Below are 26,937 nucleotides of genomic sequence, written 5' to 3'. Positions count from 1 at the left end.
TTATTGGACAAGGAGACTTATCACATTCTTGAAGCAGTGTGGCACTCTGCTCTTGCCAATACCAAGCGGCAGTCTGCAGCGACACACACAAGTTGATCTATTTTTTCTCCTTGGCAAGTACTACCGTTCAGATTCAATTCCTTGTTTGACTGCACCTGTGAAAACAGTGATATTGCTTTGATGCAGATATTTCTGTAGGCGCGAGAAGTAATTGTGACCCCATTACGAGAAGTGCAGTTGCAGGGTTGCAACACATTTGATACATCGAATGTGACAGTGAACGAAAGTTTGATACACATGTAGTAAAGCACTACAATTTTGCATGGGATTTTCAAGGGTATGTCATGACTGTTCGATACAAATAATAATTTGATATATCCGAGTCTAATACATCCAAATCAACCGTACGCTGTTTTCTATCTGTTGCAATATTTGAACCCAACACACTCGTACAAGCAGCTTTAATTTTTTTGTTAACTGCAGACCCCCTAACCTCTACTCTTTGCTAGCAGAGCCCTGTTTTCAGGTAGTGAGGCATGTTTGCTGCTCCAGACTATCGGCACAGCAATTCAGTGTGGCCAGCAAGGGCTTCCTTTTACGTGGCTCAAGAGAAAGCATATAATCAAAAACACCTAAACTTGCAACACTTACTACAAAAATGCATGAAATAAAAGTTCAGCCAGCTGATTAACAAAGCAGCAAAAGTTAATGAAACTGTATTTATTCACATAGGAAATGTTGCAGTAATGACACTGACTAACAATCAATTCATATAGGAAATCCAATACAGCAGACTTCACTTAATTTGACTCTGGTTAATTTGATCCTGACCAATGACCAAAGGTTCTGGCGGGCACCTGTGCATTTCCATGGGCCCAAACTTTCATTATATCGCTGCTAAAAGTGACTTTCACTAGATAATAAGAAACTTCGCTAGTCATGCACCTAAACCCAATAATGACCCCAATAGCGACTCCTTTAGTGACAGTGTCTGTCTTAGTGGAGCTTAGGAGAGAGTGAATGCGTCCAACAAACATCAACTCCTATCGAAAATGCCTATTTTTGGCCTGCCCTAGGAATATTTTCAAGCAATAACCATAGCTCACAATGTACAATTACGGCATTTACACGATTATAAAGTGTGCCTTGTGTGCCTTACTATTCTTGAAAATAAAAATTGGGCCAAAAATTTCCTGCATGGTGCAATTGTACACAAAACCAAAACACTCTTCACGACTTTTATATGCTTTACCGCATAACAAGAATGTACTGCGGCAAAGCTGACTTCAGGCCGCCATTGTGCTATGTATATATCGTTTTTGGTAAGATTTCTACTTTGTTTAGGAGCTTTACTGCACATTCTACGTTAGTTTTCTATTTTGGACACTTAGAACATGGGTGCGTGTGTTTGAGCGTGCTAGACTCTAGAAAATACTACCAAATGAATCAGCAGTTTGTTTTGGCATTTTTTATGCTGTGACCAGCCAAATATTTCGATCAATTTTGTTGCTCCTGTCAGGGTCAAATTACGAAAATCAACTGTAATTCCAAATCTGCCACTGGCTTCAAGATATCCCATCCACAAGATCTGCTAAAAAAAATCTATTATGATTCAAGTTTTCTTCTCACCCTGCAAGAATAGGTTTTTAGACTATGTATTATAAGTGGAATACCAGACTTTAAAGGTAGATATCTAAGCTGATGCTATCTCCAATATTTCTGCAAAGTGGGTGTAGCCAGTTATTATCCCAGCTTCAATTTCACAACCACTATATGTGCCTTAATGTGAACAATTAAAACTTTATTAATGAAACTGTTTTAGCTAATTGAACATGGTGATTTGAAATGCAAGTAACATCCACCTGCACAAGTAATCCACCAGATGAGACCAAATTATGCTGGCTGTCAATGGCAATTTTTTACATATATCTGTTCAGTTGTTTTTTGTTAATGTGCAGTCTTTACCAAAAGTATACAGGCTAACTCCATGCTTTCACCATGCCACTATTTGGTTGTGCGGTGCAATTGCCATGCACTCCTGACACTCTAGGCCTCTGGAAGATGGGTATGCAAGAGTTCCTTCCATTCCGCCAAGACGTGGGGTTTATACCACAGGAACACACATCAACTAGCCGAACAGCAACTTTTAGTAGTAGCAGTCAAATTTGGTGACAGTTTGGTTTAGTTTTAAGTACTGGGAACAACATACGAGTGTGCAAAGAACTACAGATGCTCCAGCCACTTCTGCCAAGTCTGTTTCATGGTGAAGGTAGAGCAGCGAAGACACCACCAGTTTTGCTGTGCACACAGTGAACGTCAGGACTTGAAACACCTGCAATACAACCAGAGAAACGGTTAGCAATTACCCCTCTGAGCGTGCCTTTTTTATTTTCATTCTTTTGCACTTAAAACAGGAATAATACATTGTGCCAACCAATTTTATACAAATACAAATAGGTACAAAACAAATTATGCACTTAAATCTCTATATAATGAAGTCGGTAAAATTGGCACATTGCTTCATTATAGTGAAATTTCGCGGTATTGAAATTTGACTATTTATGCAAAAAAGTACAGTCACTGACAAATTTTTCTTACACAGAAGGGGCCATAAACGTTTGCGAAATATCAAGAAAAAAAATTAATTTGAATGACAAAAAAATTCCTGTTGGCGACCGAAAAATATGGTTTCAACCACGATATCAACACATTTCGCTTGCTGCACCTTAAGGCCTTGAAAGCACTATATAAGGGGGATGTGCCTTGAGTTTCCAAATAGAATAAAAAGCTACTGGTAACAAAATTTACAAAAGAAACCGAGCAAATAAAATGATGGAGGATGCTTAGGCTTCGCCTTTAAGAGTGGCACATGATAGCATTCAAAGATCCCTGATTGCTTCTTGCACATCTTGGCAACTGGAGCATATGTAATTGGAATGTTTACTGGGAAACGCTGGCTGCGAACGCTATTCACAAAGGTGGGCTTTCTGGCAGGAATGCGGCCTCTCGCATAGGCCGCGATGCGGCAGAGGCAAGCGCCATCTGGAGGTATTGCAAGGAACCGAGCACACTGCTCTGTGGCCTCCAAGATACTCACGTGCCAGCATGTGCAAATAAATGGCGAATGCCGTGGCTGTTATATAAATGGCAGAAAGGCTAGAAAAGGGGTTTCCTTGAGTTTTCGGTTATTAAGATTGTGTTTTCTCGTATAGTCAAATTACAATCCAACGCTATTATGTCCGTAGGTGGTGTGTAAGTCATACTTTGATTTTTCTGCGTATTTTAGCTTGAGAAATTCAATTAGTTCAGTAGCTTCCTTTCGCCACATGGAGGGAGTGGTTTGAAAATCTTTTTACTGGAATGACGTCCAATGCCGGATTTGCTGAGACATGGGGCCTTTAATGCCATCATGTAAAAAGCAGCGTATGATAGTATGAAAGCAAGTTAACAACACGTTATGGTGGGTGTGTTTCATCTGAGAGCAAGTGGCAGGTTAATTGTTTGCAAAATTTTCTTCGATCTGAGCATAACACTATGCTGTTAGGAAGTGTGTTCCACAAGGGTATTGTGTGCGGGAAGAAGCAGTTATTCATTGCCGATGTTCGGCTGCTTATGCATGCAATGCGCCCTGTGTGGGCTAATATCGAGGACAATCTGAGTGGCGTGTTCAGCAGTGCATGCCTTGTATGCGACTGATAAAAAGAAGGAATGAAGCAGGCAAAGATAAGCGATTATGCGGCGTGATTCTAATGCTGGAAGAGAGAGAGTCTGTTCTATAGCAGTTATACTGATGTACGGAGAATACTGAGATTTTATCAAATGTGCTGCATGATTACGTACTGCTTCTATTTCATTGGCAAGACACGATTGTGATGGATGCCATATTGATGACGTGTACTCGAGCTTTAGTCACACATATGTTGTCGGTTTCTTGATGTCAGCGGATGTGGATATAAAATTACGACGTACGTATTCAAGTACGCGTTACACTTCAGAATAGATAATCAGAACAGATGGTTTTGATGTGCGCTACCCATGATAGTTATAGCATTACATTCACTCCTAGATACTCATATAAGTTTCAGCTGAGCTGATAGGGGACGAATTAATGTGGTATGTGTGGTTTATCGAAGTGCATTTGCACGAGAATTATACTTGCATTTCGACAAGTTTAAGGACATGAGCCATTGATTAAACTATGCAGCAATATTATTTAAATCATGTTACAGAGTAGTGGTGTCGTCTGAGTTATGAACAGGGTTATAAATAACGCAATCATTGGCAAAAAGCCGCAATTTTGATTTTATGTTAGCGGGAGGGCCGTTGATATAGACAAAAAGAACAGTGGTGATAAACCTGCGTCTGAAGTTATTCTAGCGAATTGAGAATCACTATCATTAGCAATGACAAACTGAACTTGACCTTTCAGAAAGTGTTCCAGCCTGCGGACTAAGTTTGGCTGATCCAATGGTTTAATGAGCAAATGATTGTCAGATACTCGATCGAATCCCTTCAAAAAGTACAGAAGTATGGCATCTATTTGAAGGAGCTCATCCATATAATGTAGCAAATCATGCACAAGTTCTGCCAGTTGAGTTTCACAGGATCGTTGCTCACATCGATTTGAGATGTGGAATTACGTGTTAAAGAAGTTTGGCTGGGATACTAGTCTGAGAAATTAATCTGTAATTGGTGGCAAGTTCTTTGTTTTTGGCTTTAATAATTGGGACAATTTTACCTATTTTCCAATCATTGGGAACAATTGAGTTTTGCAGGGATCGGTTAAACATTAGGCACAGTATTTTACAAGATATTGTAATGGTATTTTTCAGGAGCTTACTGTTAATGTTGTCGCAGCCTGCTGATGATGCTATTTTAAGGATTTTATTAGTTTAGATATTCCCTCCGGCCTGCTTGACAGTCACACAAAAAGCTTGGATTGACTACATACTGTGCTGGCAGGAAACACTTGAGATTAAAGATGACCAACAATGACTTGTGACTTGCGCAACTGATGCATGTGATATTAGAGTAATAATTTTAGTGTGCATAAACCCTATGCGTTCCCAGTTTCTCATTTTTACTGGCATGGCATTGCCATCACATCCAGTAATAGGTAGGGGTGCACAAATACTGAATACTACATTTCGAATCAAATCAAGAAAAAAAGAAAGCAAGATATCGAACATCTGAAAATTTTTAACAAAGCTTATTGCTTACTAATTTTGTGCAAGAAAATATGGTCTCCTAGCATTTCTTAGCAAGAATGTAGCAAGTTATCAGTGACATAGGTACACAGAAATCAAGATATACATCGAAATCAAGATATACAGTATGGTCTACTCTTAGTAAAGGAAACACCGAATTAGTGTGCCAGCACTGATTACAAATTTGTTTTAGTATATCAAGTTCTGGAAAATATTTTTTTTATCGGTAGAACTTTTGTTGAACACTACCAAGTGCTTTATTTCCTCTTAAACTAATGAATTCATGACGTAGTGTTGTACAGAATACTAATGATGTTCTCGATTTAATAGTGGACCTGTGTTTTTCGGCAGTCTTTGATTTATTGCATAGAAAGATTTGCTTTCCAGTTTTTATCCAAAATGCAGAAGGGCTATCTCAACTTTACAGCAGGTGGGTTAGGCCAATCTGCGCAACTCATGAAAGGACCATGCATCACGTGATTCTAGTAGCCAACTCACCAACAAAAAGAGCAGGCGCCGTCTGCACCATTTCATTGTGAGGTTCGGCGGGATTTGCCACCTGTCAAAGGTTCTAAAATTTGCAGGGTCACGGCAAGTTCCCATTATGCCCCCCTCCCCCTCTCATTTATCTGCCATCTACGCCAATACATGCAACCAGAACATGACATTTTTGCACTCTAGTCTTGTGATGAGTTGCTCGAAACGAGAGAAGAAATAAAAAAGATGGATAGCGAGGGATATCCGGAGTTTACATATGGCAAACTCTGGATATCCAGAGTCCGCCGAGTTCGCAAAGGCAAACCTAATCGAGTAGTTGAAAAGTGCAGAAGCATATGAGAGCAGAGACACAATTACTGAATGCGTCAAGAGCAGTTTTACAAAAGCATCCCACAATCTGTGAAGCTGTGGGTGCAAGACAGAGGAAACATAAACACTGTGGAAAGGGTGGCCGAATTTGCTGAAGAGTGTACACAACACGTAGAAAGCTGAATGCTGAGGATGAAAATTGGGACAGTCAAAATGGACTGCGGAAACAATTTACATTCAAAGAGAGATCGCAGATGAAACAACCGGAGCGTGTAGACACATTACAGATACAGATACAGGCTGTGGAAGAACACAGTATATGTCTGCCGACGGCGAAAGTCAAAACCAGTGAGCCATTCGGGGAGCTCATGACTGACACTGCAGTTTCCAAATTCTTGTCGCTGCAGTACCCTTACATTTTTTAAAACTGGTTGGAGCAGTTACTGAGTGAGAAGGGGCTGGAACTTGGAGAGGATGTAGTACAGGCGATGACCCGATTCCAAGCTCGTCAAATCACGTCGCTTTCCCCTGAAAATGCAAAAGCCACTGCAACAGAAGTAGCAAAAGCCTCAGCAACAGAAACCAAGCTAGGCTCGAGGGATGAAAAAGCAGTTGAGGAAATGGTGTCAGCTGACCAGCTTAACGAAAGTGCATGACTAGGCATGTGTCAAAGTTCACACCTGCAGGGAGAGCAAACTGGTGCACTCACAAGCAAGACAAGGTCATTACTGTCACCTGCCCCAAAGAACTTTGATCGGCTCTTACGTGTGGACTGTGGGGTTCTCCTCCGTGCTCTTGTGACAAAGGAACGACAACACAGTAGTGCAAACAATCACAAAGGCATTTATTGCACCTTTCATAGATCAATGCCTGCTAGCGGAGTTGCTATCCACAAAACATGCCAATGGGCGCGCGACAAATTTAGAAGTCCGACTCACCGTGACTGGATAACGAGCGAATATGTTTGACCCATGCTGGATCCCAACACCTGGTTGTTCGCGCGTACGACGCGAACGGTGGCGCATTCGAAGGCGGCCACGCGAGACAGTTGCGCAGGAGCATGGATAGGCGCCCGCGCAGAACGTCCGCCGCGCTCACCGGCCCGCAACCTAAGAGCAAGCGCCTTGTCTTTCGGCGCCCAAGTACCTGTCGGCGGCGTTAGCAGCGCAACACTCGCGGCATCTCTCGTACTGCGCCTCAACCACTCCGACCGCCGCGGGCGCTAGGCCACGCGGCGAAGCCGGATTACAGGAGACGCGCTATGCGGGAAAAACATATCAGGGGACGCGCGAGAGTTGCGCCTCCCCACAGGACAGAGAGTCACTAGCAGCCAAACAAAAGAATGACGTCAGCCTAGCTAAACTACCGGTAACAGGTAAAGAAAGCATTACTAGGCACAACGTGATGATGCACAAGAAATGAGGCTTGTTATATCAGCACTACATAGACCAAAAGGGCAGGATTCTGGATCAGTTAGTCATACCTACTAAGTACAGGGAGGACCTTTTGGGTCCCTGTCATGGAAATGGGTGGTCTGGTCACCTAGGCATAAGCAAATCGAAGGAAATATTGCTTATGAAACGCTACTGGCCTGGCAAAACTTTGCGAGATCGTGCGACACCTGCCAGTGCTTGGGTAAACCAGGAAATATATGGAAAGCTCTACTAAAGGTAGTGCCTTTAATATCAGAACCTTTCAGACGACTTTTGATAGACACAGCAGGGCGTTTGCCAAAGACAAAGTCGGGTTATAGGTACCTGTTTGCCATGCTGTGTCCATCCCCAGTTTCCAGAGGCAATCCTTCTGAAAGAACTCAGCTCCCACGAGGTAGTAGACGAGCTTTTGACAGTATTCGCCCGAGTCGGGTTACCAGCCGAAATTCAGGCAGATCAAGGGTCAGTGTTAGAGTGATAGAGTACGTGCTAAATCTGCTGGAACAGCTAAGTGCAACACAGGAACTAGTCAAAAAGAATATGGGCATGGCACAAAAGAACGCCAAGCACTATTACGACAGGAATGCGAGGCTTCGAACATTCAAGGCTGGGGACCAGGTAATGATCCTCAGACCTTCAAGAAAAGCAAGCTTGAAGTTCACTGGGTTGGACTCGTTAAAGTGTTGCACAAACTTTCATATACTAACTATGCTCTGAAATTGCCCGGTCACAGGATGGAGATGAGCAAGTGAGTGAGCGAGTGTCAACTTTTTTATTAGAAGAGGTAAGGGATAAGGGAGGCTAAGCTACGTAGGCTGCCAGGCTGTGCTTCACCATGGCACCTTCAGCTCGTGCCAGGACCCGTGTTTGGATGTCTCGGTCGGTACTGGAGAGAAGGGCCTCCCATTGTTCGTCGGTGCGGGGTGGCGAGACAAGGTCGGCTGGTGGGAGATCTTCCGGGCAGCCCCAGAGGATGCGGTTCAACGAGGCAACGTCGCCGCAAAGGCAGCAGCGTAAATCGATGACCCCAGGGTGGATGTGCGAATACACTAGGGGGTGTGAATATACCACTCCAATTTGATGAAGCCGTATGTGGACCGGAGTGGAGTCGTTAACTTTACCATCAAAGAGCGGGATGACATTATTACTGAGTTTAATGACTGTAAGGTGACCTCCAACTCTGAAATCAGCTTTGAAGAAGTTGTAGAACACTCAATAAGCATGGACACTCTAAAACCCGAGCAGCTAGATGAGCTAAAGGGTGTGGAATTTTCATCCATGCTCTTGGAACAAAGGAACAACAACACAGTAGTGCAAACGATCACAAGGGCATTTATTGCACCTTTCTTAGATCAATGCCTGCTAGCCGAGTTGCTATCCACAAAAGATGCCAATGGGTGCGCGACAAATCTAGGAAGTCCGACTCGCCGCAACCAGATAGTCAGCAAATATGTTCGCCCCGTGCTGGATCCCAACGCCTGGTCGTTCGCGCATACGGTCATGTGAATGGTGGCACGTTCAAAGGAGGCCTCGTGAGAAGGTCTCGCAGAAGCATGGATCGGCACACGTGCGGACGTCCGCGCCACACGCCGACCCGCAGCCAAAGAGGAAGCGCCTTCTCTTTTCGGCACCCAAGTAACCCCGCCGTGAGGCGGCGTTAGCAGCACAACACTCGCGCCATCTCTCGTACTGCGCTTCAACCACACCGACCACCACAGGCCCCAGGCCACGCAGCGAAGCTGGAGAACAGGAGACGGGAGCTATGTGGGAAAACAATGTACCAGGGGACGCGTGAGAGTCGCGCATCCCCACAAGGGACTGCTAGGGGATTATCTCCATAGATTCAGCAATCGGCCAGGTACTAATAATGCATAAAATAGAGCTTACATCAATTGAACCCGTAAAATCAAAGCTTTATAGGGCATCTCCATGATGGAGAGACATTATGGAGGAAGAGATACAGCGCATGCTAGAGTTGGGAGTTATTCATCCCACTGAGAGCGACTACACATCACCGTTAATACTTGTGAAAACGCCTAATAAGGACTCCCATCCGTGTGTTGACTACAGGGAGTTAAATGTCATCACCAGAGATCAGTTGTACCTGACTCTCAATACTGAGGAACGAATAGAAAGAGTCAGCGTTACTAAATACATTTCAACTCTAGATCTTGTGCAGAGATACTCGCAATTTCCCCTTTCAGAAAGTGCCAGCCGCTATGCTGCATTTATCTCACCTGTAGGTGCTTTTCACCGTCTCATTTTTTGCTTTGGGCTTAAGAACACACCGTTTACCTTCTCTAAGTTGATGGATATTGTACTAAAAGACTTGCAGGAGTTTGCATTGCCATATCTTGATGATGTTGCAATTTTTTCTGACAGCTTAAACAGCACATATCGCACCTAAAGCAGGTGTTCTCATGGTTGAATGAAGAAGGTTACTTATCTGGGCCATGTTGTCACCCAGGGCACTAGACAGCCGACTGATACGAAAACAGCTATGATTAGAGATTTTTCACAGCCACGTATGAAAACACATCTGCTCATTCTTGGGACTTGTTGGGTACTATCAACGGTACATTCTGAATTATTCTCAAATAGCAAGCCCTTTAATGGGCGCACTCGCACAAAGTAATGTGCACCGGGATAAGGACACTAATACCCCTGTCAAGCAGGCAAGTTAATGCACTTACAAAGAGTGCACTTCGGGACCTTGAGTGACACCTTAAGGCTACGCAGTGTTAACCGGGAAAACAAAGTGCATTCGCAGCAAAAAAAAAATTAAAAAAAAGGCAGCAGGCCAAGATAGTGTTTTTTGAAGATGTAGATTAAAATAAAAAACCTCCTATAAAGTGATTGCTTTAGTTGTATCATAAATAAGAAACAATCTTAATCTATATTTACTCAACAAAAAACAAAATATTTTTATCATATGAGGGTTACAAGTCAAGGTCGGCCAAGACGAATGCCTAGCCAATCCAAAACAATACGGTGGTGTGGGACGAGGCGGCATTTGATCCTGCTAGAACAGAATATCAGCGAGTTCTGTTCTGATTATTTTGTTGAAAGCTGTTCAACAGCTACAATGAACTTCCGCGTCTTTTTTCCATGCATTACATTTTGTATCATTGAAGCCGCTGGCGGCGAGTCTACGCACTAGACCAGGAAAGCACGTTCCGTGAACGCACTCAGATCGGAGTGCACTTTCCTGCGAGTACACTCTGCTTGTGACGTTTAGATTTGAGAAAGTGCCCTTATAACCTAGTGACCTCTAAGTAAGCGCAATCTATGTAAGTGTACTTAACTTTCCAGCTTGACAGGGGTATAAGAACGCTTTGCAAGGTTTGAAAATGTACAAGTTTCTCGGCCTGTGCTTCGTGTGCCAGACTATACAAAGGAATTCAAAGTTCAGTGCGACGCAAGCAACAGGAAAATGGGCGTCGTACTTAGCCAGGTCAGCGATGTTAATGAGGAACATCCTATTCTCTATGCCAGCCATAAACTAACTGTAAGAAAGAAAGCCTATAGCACTTCAGGAAAGGAATGTGCCTGTTTGGTTTGGGCAGCCCAGAAGTTGTCGTGTTACTTGTAAGGAGTGAGATTCATGTTCGAGACCGACCACTGCCCTCCGACATGGCTTAATCAAATGTCACACAAAAATGGCAGCTTGCTCCAATGGAGCCTCACCCTCCAACAGAACAACTTCTCCATTAGATATAAGAATGGAAAGCTGCATAGCAATCCAGATGGCTTGAGCAGGCTAATTTGAAGCTCATTCTGCGTTTAGGAATCCCGAATAAATTTTGTTGTAGCTTTTTTTTTTATTTTATTAAGCCAGAATGATCCTCCTTCATTTAGCAGGACTTCATCCATGAGTGCTAACTTTGTCGGCACACAGTTTCTTCAAAATTTGCATAGCAAAATGCAGTATTTTGTTGTTTCTGCACTCATGTTTTCTTTGAAGCCTGGTGGGTCTAAAGCGAGATCCAAGATACTTCAACGCAGCGCAGAGCCATGTTGTGGGTTTCGATTTGCTGCTGACTGTAATTGTGAGTTGTTTTGGCATGCGTGTCAGCATTTCGCAGCTGGTTGCTGCAAGCCAAGCCATCCGCCTAGCCACCAGACATTCTTTTCCTGCCCAGCAGTTATCAGCACTGGCAAGGCGAGATTTTCCGGGCCATGGAGGAGCTGTTACGATTCGCAAGTGGGGGAAGCGACCTTCCAGCCTCTCCTACCCTACTGTGACGAATCGCTTCGAGAAGCTAACAATGCGTCCCTTTGGTAAGACCAATGGCAACACCAAGGCAAGACAAGTTTGGCAAATAGAGTGTTGTTGGATGGTACACTGCTGCTGTCTCTGACGATGGGAGCAACAAACTCCTGGAAACAGGCATTCTGCGCCATTTTCTCACGGCCACTGCTACCCGCCAAGGTCATGTGACAGACACTCCAGCTAATTACTGGATCATCCCAGGAACCAAGAAGCATAAATTTGAGTCAAGCATAACAGTCCCCGTCTTTAAGGCTCCCCTCTGTTTTGTGTGTTCAGTGAACAAAGGTGCCGGAGTGACTGTGCACGCCCTCGCCCTCAATGTAGACATTCGGCAACTTTGGATGATCTCTCTCTTTCTCCGATTGGACGAAGGTATGACGGCAGATTTCCCTGGCCTAGCGATCGAGGCATGACAGAGGCGATTCAAGTAGACTTTTTCGGCTCCTCAGGTACGCTTCAATTCTGTCATGCTAGACCGTTGAGATGTAACGTTCTCTACTTCTTATGTAGATATTGTAAATAAACCCAGTGCTCTTCGTTCTCAATGAGAACCTGTCCCGCCCTTCAACAACTTCCTTAGCCTGAATTAGTCTGATGACGGCACGGGTCAGCTACCTCTTTTGACATGCCCAAACCCTAACTTTTACAACACGGAACAGCGGTGTGACCACCTCACATTCGTCTAGAGTCAACACTTCAACATTGTTCACTGACGAGCAGGTCCAACATGGTTGGCAATTATCAGAATGTGCCTTGGACCCATATGCCTACACACTGAGAACAGCACAGACTAACACTGCACGTAGCGCACCATAGCAGAAGCGTGAGGCCGATGCGAGATTGGATGTTTGGCACATACCGACCATGAAGCGAGAAAGCTACGGCCCGTCAGATCAGAGTGACAGGCCGATGGCTTCAGCCTTCAGCCTTCAGGCCACGAAGGCTTCAGCGGCCATTGCTACCAGTGCAGCAGACTGGGACACATCACCCATGACTGTGGCCACACGTGATGCCGAGGGCGACTACTTGTTTCGGGAAATGAATGGAGCTGTTGGTGATCCACCTTGAATGCCATGTGGCAACCTCGAACATAACTGGCGCTATTGGGTTACTTGCGCCTTTGGCTTGTCGCGTAGGAGATGTTGCGGACTCACCAGAGCCATTCAAAGAGCTAAGAATAGCGTGAAAGAAGTTTTCTGCATTGTTGGATACTGGGGCAAGCGCTTCTTTATTTGGTGACGAGGTGTTGCACCATCTACACGAGAGCAATATCTGCTTGACAGATAGTGGCACCACTTTCTGCCTTGCTTCCGACACAGCACAACCAAGTGGGCAAGGCTAGTGATCCGTTGGGAGAGATTTGTCAGGGGACAACTACCTGTACATCTTTCTGGTCTACCAACGCCTGCTATTTTGGGTCAAGACTTTCACGCCGAGTCAAGCATTGTGATAGACATCGGCAGTGGAGGTTACTGAGAAAACATAATGGGTGCTTTGAAGCTTTTTGCAAAAACACTCGTGGCAGCGGAGACATGCCAGTCTCCGGGTGCAGCGCTAGCAGGCCACAGCCAGCCACAGTCGAGCGAACAGTAACCAGCGAAAGTGAGGAGAGCAACAGAGCAATGGCAGCGGAACAGTGGGCCAGAGTTCTGGGAGGGGCAGTGCACCCACTTTTGTCACGCAGAAAGGGCACGACTGTCATTACTGCTGTATGAATATGTGATTTTCGCTGACCGGACTACGCTAGTCAGGCACAAAATAGACACTGGTGATGCTGTGCCATGGAAATGTAATTGATAAGCTTGACTAAGTGGAAACCACTTGACATCGCCTTAGACTAACGCACCAACACAAGCGCTGTAGAAAGGTTGAACAGCCCATGAGACTTTCCAGTAGTTTTAGTCACGAAGAAGGATGATACTTATTGCCTTTGTGTATACTACCACAGGCTGAATGGGGTTATAAGGAAGGATGCATACTCTCGACCCTCCATTTCCTCTTTAGTATTATGTAACCCAGGTTAGGTGAAGATGATGAGCAAAACGTGAACCAGGTAAATGCAGGAGCCAACGTTTCAACAAGTGGACTTGTCTTCTTCAAGGTGACGTATGCTTTCCTCGCCACAGTATATATAGGTGGGGTTCTTCTAAAGGGGAGAGGGTGTGAGGTGGGAGGATGTGGAAACTAGGGAAAATGTGCTAGCGTGTCGAATCGAGAGTAAAGGAACGCTGTGTACAAGGTCAAAGCCAGGGCACCCCCTCCCTACCCCGGTTTGTCAACGCACGCGCGTTAGCCGGCGTGTCAAGGGCGTCTGAACGCCGGCCGACAAAAAAAAAAAAAAGAAGAAGGGGTGGGGGGGGGGGGGGGTATACGCCAAGAAATCAAACTAAGTGTTGTTGCCTATAGCTTGAAGTTTGGCGTAACGAATAGATTCTAAAGCTCCCTTTGAAACGTTTATGCCTATTGGTTGCAATGTCTTGAACTCATGGATAAGGTATGATTCTCAGTATTTTCTTTCTCATTCCGAACGGAAATTTGACTGTAACATGTAGAGTTTAAGTTCATCAAAGTTATGACTTGGTTGGTTGAAATGCTCGGCGACAGCTTTGGGAAGCTCTTTAGCTGTGTCCGCACGATGTCCGTTAAATCTGACGTTCATTGATTGCCCTGTTTCACTGATATATTGTTTCTTATAGAAGGAACATTCAAGCATATAAATCACATCCGAACTTGTACAAGTGAAGCTAGATTTGACTTCATGTGTATAACTATTTGCGGTGCTTTTAATTTTAATGTCACTTTGAAGGTGCCTGCAGGTTTTGCATCTAGGGCGACAACATGCTTTTATTACGGGGGAATGCTGTTGGCTGACTTTTGCGTGCACTAACATGTCTCGTATCCCCCCCCTTCTTATTTTTTTTGGGGGGGGGGGGGGAGCGGCCGGCGTGTCAGACGCCCTTGACACGCCGGCTAACGCGCGTGCGTTGACAAATCGGGGTAGGGAGGAGGTGCCCTGGCTTTGACCTTGTACACAGCGTTCCTTTACTCTCAATTCGACACGCTAACACATTTTTCCTCGTTTACGCATCCTCCCGCCTCACACCCTCTCCCCTTTAGAAGAACCCCCCCTATATATACTGTGGCAAGGAAAGCATACGTCACCTTGAAGAAGACAAGTCCACTTGTCGAAACGTTGGCTCCTGCATTCACCTTGTTCACGTTTTGCTCATCATCTTGAATTTCCATCTCCCGCATTCCCCGTCTTTTCCCAGGTTAGGTGAAGTACTTTACGACACTCGATGCTAGTCGTGGATACTTTCAGGTTGAAATGAACAAGCGTGACAAAGAGAAAACCGCTTTTACTTGTGACCGAGGGCTCTATCAATTCATAAGAATGTTTTTTGGCTGGGTAGGAGATCCCACTACTTATCAGAGATTGATGGACCAAGTTATGGGAGATGCGAAGGTGCTCTTGCATATATGAACAACACAGTGGTTTGACGTAATAGTTCTGCGGAAACCCGCAAGGTGGAGAGAAGTAATTAATAAAGGGAAATTCAGACATCCACTCATTCGTAGCAATTGCTACAAAGGAAACCCATACGGGTTCCTCGCAAAAAAAGCCTCACAGTAGAAGAAAAATTTGTCCTGGTCCAGGGCTGTTACGAGGGCCAGTGGTGCGATTATCTTGTGCCATGAATTGTTGATTACGACGTATGCATTTCCCTTTAGAACAGATGTCGACAGTGGTACACCCGGATCTGGCGAATTATGCTACTTATCACAGTGCCGTTATGTGCAGTGGACAACTCCAATTTCCAGGGCCAGAACAAAACTAAAGATGGCAGTGCAAACTGCCTGCAGTATTCACGGGCACAACTGATGCACCTGTGGTGCTGACGGCCCTATGCTGGCCTTGCAGTTGCACCAACCGCTAGCCGGCACCCAGCAGGCAAACTTCCATCTTGTGCAGCCGACAGTTGGGGTGCGGCACTAAGGGCCCATTTCGAGCCCAGACTACTATCTCACCTCGCAAGCCCAAGCAGTGCAGCTGAGCAGGCATCTTCGAATCGGCATCAAGTATCTGCTAGCTAAAGGCTACAGAACTGCCAGCCCGACACTCAAGAAGGCATCTGCAATGCTTCCTTGGTCGCCAACCTTGGTAGGATTTTAGGAAAACGGGCACTCAAACCCCTCGGGCGTGCCCAGCTGCCAGCCTCAATGTATGGGGGGGGGAGGGCTTCTTAAAGGGAGGAGGATGTGGGGAGCACACATGCCCATTTCCTCCCACGTACTCACATCATCGTGTTCACATGCTGCGGATATATCAAGAGCTGGTGTAGACACAGAAAGGTGCACTGCGCCCTCTCCCAGTTCTCACTCGCTCTTGCGACGTGCACACCCTTCCCCCGACTGAAGGGAAAGGTATACAACGCGCGAGGACGGCATTGCTCTCGCAAAGGTAAAAAAAAAGCTATAAAAGAGCATCACCGAAGGAGACTCTCTCTCTGGCACCCCAACCTCGAACCCATCTAACGACCTAGTGGACTACAGCCCATGACTGACCTCGTTGCCCGACCATCACACGCAACGAGGCAAGCCTAGTTGTTACCTATTACAGAGTGGACTTTCCCTCTGCAAGTGTTATTTATTGCTCGCAGCAATAAACATTGTTAGGCTGACGCTACTGGGTGCGTTATTCATCCAAACTCAACGTAGCTGCAACTACACGGACTACGAGTTGCAGAGTACCGCGGAACGACTGTGTGTGGCTAGATCCTAAGCTTGTCCTTCAGCCCTAGCCTCACACAGAGTACTTACAATACCAACTTTGCCTCTATCGTCGACGGCAACACCTTTAAGACTGTTATTTCCACTAACTTGATGTAATTAGGTACACCATATTACCCACTCCTTTCTGTAATGTTATTAAAGGGACACTAAAGGCAAATATTAAGTCTAGCTAAAGTTATAGATTAGCGCTCAAGAATCTCTAAGGCGTTAATATTATTGCGAACAGAGCCTTAGTAATCGAGAAATTGAGGTAAATGTAGGGAGGGCATGATGAAAGCCTCGCCCGGGACATTCGAATACTAGTTGTCCGATGACAAAGGCATTCCTCATTTAAATTCTGTCACTAGTACTCAACCACTCGCTATAAAACATCATTGTATTGCATTATAAGACAAACAAAAATGCTACTTGTCCACTTCTATTTCATTACCAAAATAAAAGGAACTCACTGCCATTACCCTTGACAACAACGCACATGGTCGAAAGGTTTCCTTTTCCGTCGACTCCTTTGCCGCCCGAGCTTTCAAGTTTCAGTAGTATCGCTATTGCATAGTGCTGCGCTGGCTTTCCTGGTTCACAAAACTCCCACAAACTGCAAGTAGCACAGATTTCCACATCCATGTGATGTCGCGGGATGTCCAAACTTTACACGCCACTTGACCAAAAGCAGCTGCAGCAGCGAATCCACAGCTCCGTCTTGGCTCAATTTCTCCATGGCTGCAAATTTGCATTTTGCGCAAGAAACCTTACCGCCATCTGCCAGGTGCTGTTTTACTCATCCACGGCAGCAAAGGGTGATGATGGTGCATGCAAGGTCACCACTCCCTGGTTGGGTGGCGGGAGATTTGAATTGCAATAAAGGTATTTGGACCCCTAAGATGCAATTTTCTTGTGAATTAAGTATTTTCTTGGCGTGAAACAAGCGCTGTGACATTTCTGGAATGGTATTTAAACAGTCCACGCAGACTTAGTATTTGCCTTTAGTGTCCCTTTAACCCTGAGAGTAAATAAATGAAATAATATGAGACTGCCGAACTAAGAATGAGTGAAATTTTGTACTTGTTACAGCATGCTGCTCGGTAACTTGGACTCCACCAGCACAACCTCGTGCTAATTCAGCCACCGAGCACAGCAGCAAGAGCAATTTCTTCAGCTTTGATGGGTCGCCAATATCTCCTCTAAATCAAAACTAGCAAAGCCTAGTCAATCCAGGAGTAACCTAGCATGCTCAAACATCATGACAAACTAGCTGCTACGTTCACATCTTTATTCTTAACATGTAACAGTGTTAAAAGGGTGTATGACATAAGGTACTATACCACTGCACATCTCTCTCAGTAAATGGAACTCCTATTAATCGGAGCATATTCTCCAGTCCCTTGAGGTCCCATTTAACGACATATTTCATGTGCACTCATGGAAATTGTATTTTAATTTTTTTCTACTCCCCTGCTTGGTCTTGCAGGTGAGCATGCACTAAACAAATGCGCTTGCAACATGAGCACAGCCCCACCACCCACCAGCTTGGTGACATAGAGCCCGCTGCATGGACTGGTATGGCTGCTGTCACTGTGGCCCAGCGTCCAGGCCTCGCAGAGTGCCAGCAACCAGGCAACCGAGCAGGGCAGCCACACTAGGGCAGTGTGCCGGAAGCAGGGGCTTACACTGGGCAGCTCAGTGTCCCATGAGGATGATGTGTTCTGCAAACAATATTCATGCTGGCAGCAACCAAAACCACATAGCACAGGTACCTAAAGTCAATCGTACTTCACTGCTGCCTTTAATTCTCATAGGGCACTGGGAAAGGCTAAGGCTACTTGCAGCCACTTACAGCAACCTGCATTTTTACTCAGACAGTGCTTAAAAGATTTAACACTTACCCAAAGATGTCAAGGAAAGATAGTAGAGGAAAAAGTCGTCAAACCACACCCGCATACACAGCAGCTTCGTTTTAAAAGTAGTAAAGTCAAATCCCCGACTCAGCAGCCATTGAAAATAATGTGTTTCGTATACGCATAAACTGTACCTGCTTATTGTGTACGTATCGGTTAACACATCGTGTTTCCACTTTTCGTCGCGCAAGCACGGTGGTGCATCATCTCCATCGGGCAGCCCGGCAGAACAACAAGCCTAAGAAATCAGCAGAACGACCTCCAAGTGCCCTATGCATTTTCGCGTTAAGCCAGATCAACATCAACATCACTTCAGCACTGTGCCAGAGAGCGTTGTGGCGTCGTGCAAGCGAGAACTCGTGTCATGCCGAAACTCGGATATAAAAGACGCTGGGTGCTTAGCTTAGAAGAAAAATTAGACATTGTTCGCGCTATCGAATGTGACGCGAAAAGTCGGTGCCGGCACATGACATGGGTCTACTGTTGACTATGGTGTGTGGCATTCGGAATGCAAAGAAGTTGCTTGGCAGCGCTGCTGCTACCGCAAATAGTTGTCAGCTACGAGGTTTGACTTCTCGCCATCGTTGCCTCTGTTGTTGCTGAAGTATCGCCTAGTGACAGTGATAAGGACGACACGGAATACGACAGCACAGGCGATTCAGGCCCGACAGTGGCAGAAGCTGAGCGTTACGTCAGCCTCATAAATGCAATCGTCGCGACGAGAACAGCACCCCACAATGAAAAGGTGCCCCGTGACTTCTGCAACAGTACTAGAATCGAAAAGGCAGAGCAGCGAGTGGCACACAAAATCATCCCCCAACCCCAAAAATGGGTGAATGAGCAAGTCTCACATCAAAATGATGCTCATTGTCGTCTTTGACACCCGAGGAATCGTCCATTTTGAGTTTGTACTGCAGAGAGAAACTGTCAACTCAGCGTTTTACCTGGAGGTGCCCAAGGGATTGAAACCCCGGGTCGCGCGCCTGAGAGCCGACATCAAAGACACAGTCAAGCTCCACTATGACAATGCCCCCAGCCACACATCCTTCATTGTTACCAACTTCCTGGCCCAGAACAATACCCCGGTGGTCTTACAGTCCCGACTTGGCTCCATACTACTTTTTTTTTTGTTTCCCCACCTGAAAGAGCACTGAAAGGAAAGTACTTACTGGGAGACTGTGTAAAACATCCAAAAGGATGTTACAGTGTTCCCGAGAGACATTCCTGTCGAGGACTTTCAGGATGCCTTCCAGGCGTGGCAGACACGTCTCCGCAAGTGTATTGATGCAGGGGGAGAGTATTTTGAAGAATTTTAACCATTTGTACAGGTCCGGTAAATAAATCTATTTTTTCCAGAAAATGCGCATTACTTTCATAATGGACCCTGTATGTGGGTGCATCATGTCCAAGTCAGTGCTTCCAAGCAGTGTTACCCGCAGCTGGTGATCGGTTTCTACCGTGAAGTTTAGGCCCCGCACGTACCGGTCAAAACAGTGCACTGCCCATGCTATCATCAGCACCTCTTCTCTGATTGGCTGTGGCGCTGTTGTGCTTTGATTAGCGACCTGGATGCGAACTCTATCGCACGTCACTCCCCCGATGGTTGTTCCTGCAGAAGAACATTTCCCAATCCAAATGAGCTCACGTCGCATGAGACAATGGTATTATGATCAGGATGATACTTTGCGATGCACAGGTTCGAGGTGAGCATCACTTTTACCCGGTTACCAGCGGTCTCATGAAGCGGTCCCCATTGCCATGCATTTTGCTCGCCTAGCAAGGTGCGAATAAGGGTGGTTAATTGCCTATGAAAGGTTGAGCAGGAAGCAACCAATATGATTAGTCATGGCAAGGAAGAGCCTAAACCCAGCAACATCCTTGGGTGGCTCCAAGTTGCACAGTGCTTCGAGTTGCTCGAACTTGGTGTGGCCATCGACCCCTATGGGGTCGATGACCACACCCAGTAACTTTTTGTCTTAACCGAAGAAGCATTTTGACTTGTTGAGTTTAACTCTGGCTCTCCTCAGGCATTCAAGAACCTCCACAAGTCGCTTGTTGTGCTCTTCTCGGCCTTTGCCAAAAACCAGGATGTTGTCTATCGTGTTGACAACGTTCAGTTGTACCTCCAGAATTTGAGTGGCATTTCTCTCTGAAGATACTCTGAAGTCAGGTCAAAAGGTAGACGACAGTAGCAGTAGCGTCCAAATGGCGTGATGAATGTGATATACTCTTGGCATTCTCGTCACAATTGCACTTTGTGAAATTCTGCTGTTGCATCCAGCTTCGAGAACCCTTTTGTGTAACCCAGATGCCCGAGCACCCATTTGACCGTTGGAAGCACATGCCTTTCACAGAGAACTCCTATGTTGAGCTTTGCTGCCTGATGCCTTCGGTACTGTGACCAAACTGGCACACCATCGCGTCAGCTTTGTAATGCGCCTGATGACGTTTTGTTTTTCCATCTGATCCAACTCCTGCTTTACCTGGTTGTACAGAAGAGTGGAAATTTTGCGAGGCACACTGGCAGCAAATGGCCTGGCATTTGGCTTGAGTAAAATAGTGTACTCCTCCCCTACGGTACCAAGCCCTTCGAAGTTGTCCTGGCCAAGGGTTGCATCACTTGCAGAGCTGGCTTGCTTCTCAGGTCGCCGTGCGGTGTTGATGAACTTCATGACTCCTAATGCGAGGATAGCAGAGTAGCCTATTTGAGGTGTAGACTGCAAAGGCATGACGTACACTGACCGTACGCAGGTGCAGCTCCTCTGCTCCTATGTAGCTGTTAACTGGCCAGTTACTTTCAAAGGATAATTTCCTGGACCAGCGAGATGACCCTCCAGTTTTTTTATTCGAGACGGTACTCCCGAAAAAGTGCTTGGAACGATGGTAACTTCCCCTCCTGAGTCGACCTTGAACTTGAGTGGGGCTCCATTCATGTGGGCCCAGACAAACTTAGCGTTTGCCTCATGACTGGTCTTAACAGCATGCATCTCAATGGCATGTGACTGTTGGCTTTGCATGTGTTGTTTAGCTAAGCAAACTGCTTCGAAGTGTCCCTTCTTTCTGCAAAACTTGCAAACAGCTTTCTTAGCAGGAAAAACTTCCCGCTGATGCTGTTCTTGTCTGCAAAAGTGACCCGATCTGTACGCGCCAGCAAGGAACGTTTCTCTTGTTCCTGATATTTGATTACATGACTGCCTTTTTGCTGGCCCGTGTTTCGGTGCATAAACGACGACTGGCCCAGATAACTGGTTTTATTTTTCAGCATCCTCATGCAGCTGTGCAAGCAGGAGCACTTTACAAGCGTTAAGTCAGAAGTGCGGCAGAGTTGTTCCAATAGCCTGCTGTCCAACAAACCAACGATAAATCGCACTCAAATGAGACTGTCCTCGATGGACGCTAAGCTGTAATTGCACCTTTTTACCACGTTTTGCAACGCGGAATAAAAAGCAACAATGCTTTCATCTCCTTACTGCATCCACTTGTAAAAACAATAACTCTTGTGAACTTCATTTAGCGGGTGCACGAAATACGAGGTGAACTTGCTTTTCACAATGCTGTACGACTGAACTTCGGCCGTCAAGCGGCAAGCCGCCAGCATGCGCCGAGCTTGAACACCCATGCAATAAAGAAGCATTTGTACCCGAGCCTCATCAGTAGCTCGGTGCCATCCTGCAGCATAGGCATAGTCCTCCAACTGCTCAATCCAGGTAGACCATGCACTTGAGTCGGCAAAGTCAAAGTTCGGTCGCTGGCAAACGCTGCATCAAGCTTGTCTGCCATTAGAGAGAGCGAACAGCAGCCACTTCTGGCACCATGCAAGATGAAGGATGATGACAGAGGCTAGCCGCGTCTACACAAGTGACTCAGAGTGGCGTTCAACAAACAAATCCCCGTGCCTTTATTGGACTACACCATATGTATAGAATGCATGATGCATAGCGCCCTGTACACAGGCGTTCCTTGCCTCATTTTTGGCTATTTGTAGTAGGTTCCCGTCTCAGCTGAATTTAATAAAAACGAAATATAATGTGTTACCGATGATGGAATCAAACCTCTGTCATCGAGCACAGCATCCTTCTCTCATTCTAAAGGTGCGCAGCTTTGTGAAATACTCGGCAAGTGCACCACGTGCCATTTTCTCGTCTCCTTTCCTTGTGAGAGCTCACACTTTGAGGCGCTGTGTCAAAGTGCACTACAGTCAAAACCCACGACAACGAAATCTCGCGACTATGAAATTCTCATGACAACGAAATATTTTCGTATCCTTGGCGAACACCCATAGGATTCTCAATGCATTGTGTACTTCTTGACAATGAAATGTCACTGTACTACAATTCCACATCAACGAAATTTGCCGGAATGTAACCCCGCATATTACCTAGTCGCACAAGGCTAACAGGCTCTAAAATGTGCTCAAATGTGATTGCTTTGCACTAAAATTGCATAAAATACCACCACATTACACTCGCATGGGCAACGCCATTTTCGTTTACAAAAACAACCAAGCGCCGGAAACACATCATGGACATCATCTTGTTTGTTGATCGCCTGTATGAAGTGGCAGCATGTTGCACCGACACGTGACAACAGTTTTTGCACACTTAGTGCAGTGCGTAATGTGCACCTCGGTGAGAAAAATGTAGCAAAAAACAAGAAAATCCACATCGCACCAACGTGGAATTGTTCATGGCACTTGTGATGGCGGTCACAGAATGGAATGCTGCGCGTCGGGCTGTGATTGAGTGATCGTCCGGGAGTATGCATTCCTTGCTTCAAGAACGCTGGTTTTGATGCCATCCAAGAGGCATCACATGCAGATTCGGTGCTGGACGTAGATTTGCACGAAGGGGCCGTAATCTTGATCGACTGCCTTCGTAATACGAGATACAATCACTTTTGTGCTCGGCACCAGACACATCAGAGCCTATAGGCGACAGTGACCGCTGGAGAAATACTGCTGCATGCGTGGCATGCTGTCGCTCTGCATTCGGTGCCGAGTTATGCAAAATCTCGCAAAAGTGATCGTACCTCCGAAAGCAACAGACCGAATATACTGCTTCACGGCAGTGCTGCCACTGCTGATCAACACATGCGGTGCACTTTGTACTGTCAGCAATGTAGTTCTATATCCTATCTGTGCTGTCTCATTTTGCAACAATGAAATTCTTGCGAAAGCAAATTTTTTCGCATTCCCCGCCCATTTCGTTATAGCGAGGTTCAACTGTATCTCCAGGACCGGCTCACTATCCACAGTACTTTCCTCATAGCAGATTACACTATGTAGAAACTATGTGACATTGTACTAACTTTATGATCACAAAGTTATTCATGTTTTTAACATTTTTTGCTGGAGTACAAATGCCATCATCGTTTTAACATACACCACCTGACAAAGCCATAGGTACGTATGACTCTATAACAGACAGTTGCTAATGACGTCACAACCTGTGATCTTTTGCCTACGCTAGTTGATTACCTATGTAGAGCCCAATAATTGTCATGTCGTAAGCTCGCGGTGAACAGGCAGTACAAAAATCATGTTTTTGCTGCCATATGATTGTCTTCAACATCATATGTACGCTCATGAGCCACACATAAAACTACTCCTAGTTGCACTGCACTTTTTCACATTTCACAATTTAAACAAACACGTTTGTTCTGCTGGTAACGGTTTACGGAACCCCAAGCAATGCTGCACAGCTGGGTACCTGCAAAATGCTTCGCATAATATGAACTACCACACTGCATGCGATCTGAACAATTTCTTAAAGGGGCCCTGAACCACTTTTTATCGAAGTGGAGAAAGGCATTTGAAGTCAAAATGGGCTATATTAGGAATACTTTGCCGCGAAAAGTATTTCAATGTGTTCAGCAGAGGCAGAGTTACTCGTAATCAAACGTGGCCTCCACTGTGCTCCCGTTCCTTCTTCAATGCCTTGCTAAGAACTGCGAAGGCTACAGCCCACTGCGAAGGCTCTGGCACAGTAGGGCATGCCCACAACGCTCTGCCTTCTAAATATCACCATGGCGTGCAGTTCATATTTCATTTTGGGTGTTAACGTAGACGCCACGATTTCTGCCTTTTGCACCTACGACGCGCCAAACATAAGCCAAATGCGGTTGTCCTCAGCGAGCTGCAGTGCACTTAGCCAGCGGACTCGTGGTGGCACGACACAGCGGCAGCGGTATCTAGGCCCTGAAGCCAACCACAGCTTGGTGTCAGCTGTCGGCCAATAGCCGCCATCTAAGGGAATGATGAAATATTGCGTCTGATGACAAAATAAAGCACCCAGAAGAGAGTGAGAACAGGGCCTTCTGTTGAAAAGAGAGATTTGAGAGAAAGGTGACTTCGGGATCCGCTTGCGAGCTCCACGCACCCGTACAACAGCAAAACTTGGCTGAGACGTTCGCAGCAGCGTATGCTATCCGAGGACTATGTTATTTCACCAAGCCTGAGGGGTGGTTCAGGGCCCCTTTTAAGCTTGCACTGATCACATACCTTTTCAGGGATGCACACACACAAGCACCAGTAAACTAGGATAAGCACAAACTGACACACTGTTTTTAGATCACACTGACTTTTCCAATGATATCGCTTTTGATGATTCACCAGCTTCAGGAATTTGTCTACATTATCTTGATCAAAATAGGTACCCCAACTCAGTCTTGACCGTCAGAAGACTACCAACAGAAGGTTCAGAGACCAGTTAACGAAACTTTTTGTGGATCGATTTTTCGTAAAGATGGACGCAACATCATAAAATCGTAAAACAAGCCTAAATTCATTAATTTGATGACAAATTCGGGAGAGTTGACAGGTATGCAGGACACACAAATTATACAAAAGCCAACAGTTCCAGTCTACTCACTTTACAACCTATTTCATGCCTACTCTCTATGGGCACAATGTTAATTCCATTTATGTCAATGAAGGAGCATGCTCCTTGTAATATGTTTTCAAGCGACAGACATCTCACAAGAGATGGAACTGAACGATTTGCAAAATTATTTTGATGGATAAGAAAAGAAACAACACAAGCACTGAGCTGTCCATTTTACTGATCAAGAAATAAGCCAACAAAATGTGTTCATATGCAGTACTCACCCAAAATGATGTGTTGCAAAAGCCATCCATAGCTGATAACAAGTGCTGTAAATATTAGAAAAATGTTTCTTTGTTTATGTGCATTCACACAAGGTGGAAATTAAACAGAACTTGAAATGTGCTAAGCAAAAAAAAGAAAGAACTTGCAGTAAAAATGATTGTCATTCTCCCTGTCTGGGTAATACAAAAGTGGTTTGGACAGAACTGGGATACAAAGCAAAATACTAGTATGTGTCAATGCCTCCAGCCGCATTTCCAGCCGTCCCTTAGTTGTGCAACACACAATTTTGGATGGCAATGGGGCATATGTATTGTAGGTAGGATTGTGCCAAGGATTGGTGGTACTCATGCCGACTCATCCATTCTGAACTCTCGCGAATCCAAAAACATTGTGGAATAAAACTACAACCAAACTGTAGAAGTTACTTCGCGAATGTGACTAACTACATGAGACTCTTTCGGGTGGTGTTGCCATGCATGCACGAGCCTCAAAAGGAACGATGCTGACTCATCGGAGTTCACTTCAAGACTGAATGTTTATTTTACAAGAGACAGGACGGCGGTGAAGCACGTATTTACAAAAGGATGAGGAAAGACAACACGAAATGCAAGTTCCTCAGTTTACTGCAGAGGCTTTCATTTTTGTCAGAGGCACTGGTGGTTTACACTCTGCAGGTGGCAATGGGCCTGCTTACCGAAATATGGCAGTACGTATCAGCTAGTGGGGAAGTGCGCTGGCCAAGAGTGGGTCCAGCCACTGGCATAGCGGGGCTTCTTTTGCCCATCCGCTTCTCTATTCTTCTATGTGGCATGTCATCAGGCCTCTATCCACGTAAAGTAACAACTGGGCCGTGGTCGCTTACTACTTCCAACAAACACGCCCAGCCTAGTGCAATTATGGAATTTGTAATTCAGTGCGAACAACCAAGACAGCCGAAACAATGGTACATTTTATCAGTTGCCGCTTTTTGTTCTTGTTATTACAGAACATAGAACTAGATGACTTTCTGCCATGGTGCTATACTTCTAGGGGTGTACAGTAGCGCAATTAAAAGACTGGACAAGAGAAGACACACAGGGACACACACAGCACTGTAAGTGTCCCTGTGTGTCTTCTCTTGTCCACTCTTTTAATCGCGCTACCGTACACCCCTTGAAGATGCATTACCAACAAGCCCACATTGCAACCCTCATGAGCTGTACTTCTGTTATACGCAATAAGAAAGCAAAGCTCCACAGAGGTAACCAGTCACTTACTGCACTAGAGATCAGTGCCCTAGGTGACATTGTTTGATCTACACAGACACAGCTGCTCAGTAGAATGGAGGACAGGTTGCCTTCATGAAGACGACACACCTTGATATTCAAGTTGTTCACAGCTATGTGGCAGAAGCAACAGATTCTTAATTACTTGAGCTACAGGCCA

The 26,937-nt window shown here is 45.5% G+C and overlaps 1 protein-coding gene across 6 annotated transcripts in view; it reads right to left on the bottom strand.

The window, feature by feature from the left end:
* The window catches only part of LOC135920177 (multidrug resistance-associated protein 1-like), a 220,990-nt gene that overhangs the window by 192,016 nt on the left and 2,037 nt on the right, over nt 1–26,937 (bottom strand). For all 6 annotated transcript variants that reach the window (XM_065454324.1, XM_065454323.1, XM_065454319.1 and 3 more), the window contains 3 exons: nt 25,512–25,556; nt 18,035–18,214; nt 2,210–2,332 (listed from right to left, as the gene is read on the bottom strand). In XM_065454324.1, coding sequence (XP_065310396.1) covers nt 2,210–2,332; nt 18,035–18,214; nt 25,512–25,541 — 333 coding nt within the window. In that variant the 5' untranslated portion in view covers nt 25,542–25,556. The remainder of the gene's footprint in view (nt 1–2,209; nt 2,333–18,034; nt 18,215–25,511; nt 25,557–26,937) is intronic.

Source organism: Dermacentor albipictus, chromosome 3, assembly GCF_038994185.2.
Source record: "Dermacentor albipictus isolate Rhodes 1998 colony chromosome 3, USDA_Dalb.pri_finalv2, whole genome shotgun sequence".
In the NCBI taxonomy this organism is placed as follows: domain Eukaryota; kingdom Metazoa; phylum Arthropoda; class Arachnida; order Ixodida; family Ixodidae; genus Dermacentor; species Dermacentor albipictus.
The sequence above is the reverse complement of the archived record's forward strand: the minus strand, read 5'-3'. Positions and strand labels throughout refer to the sequence as shown.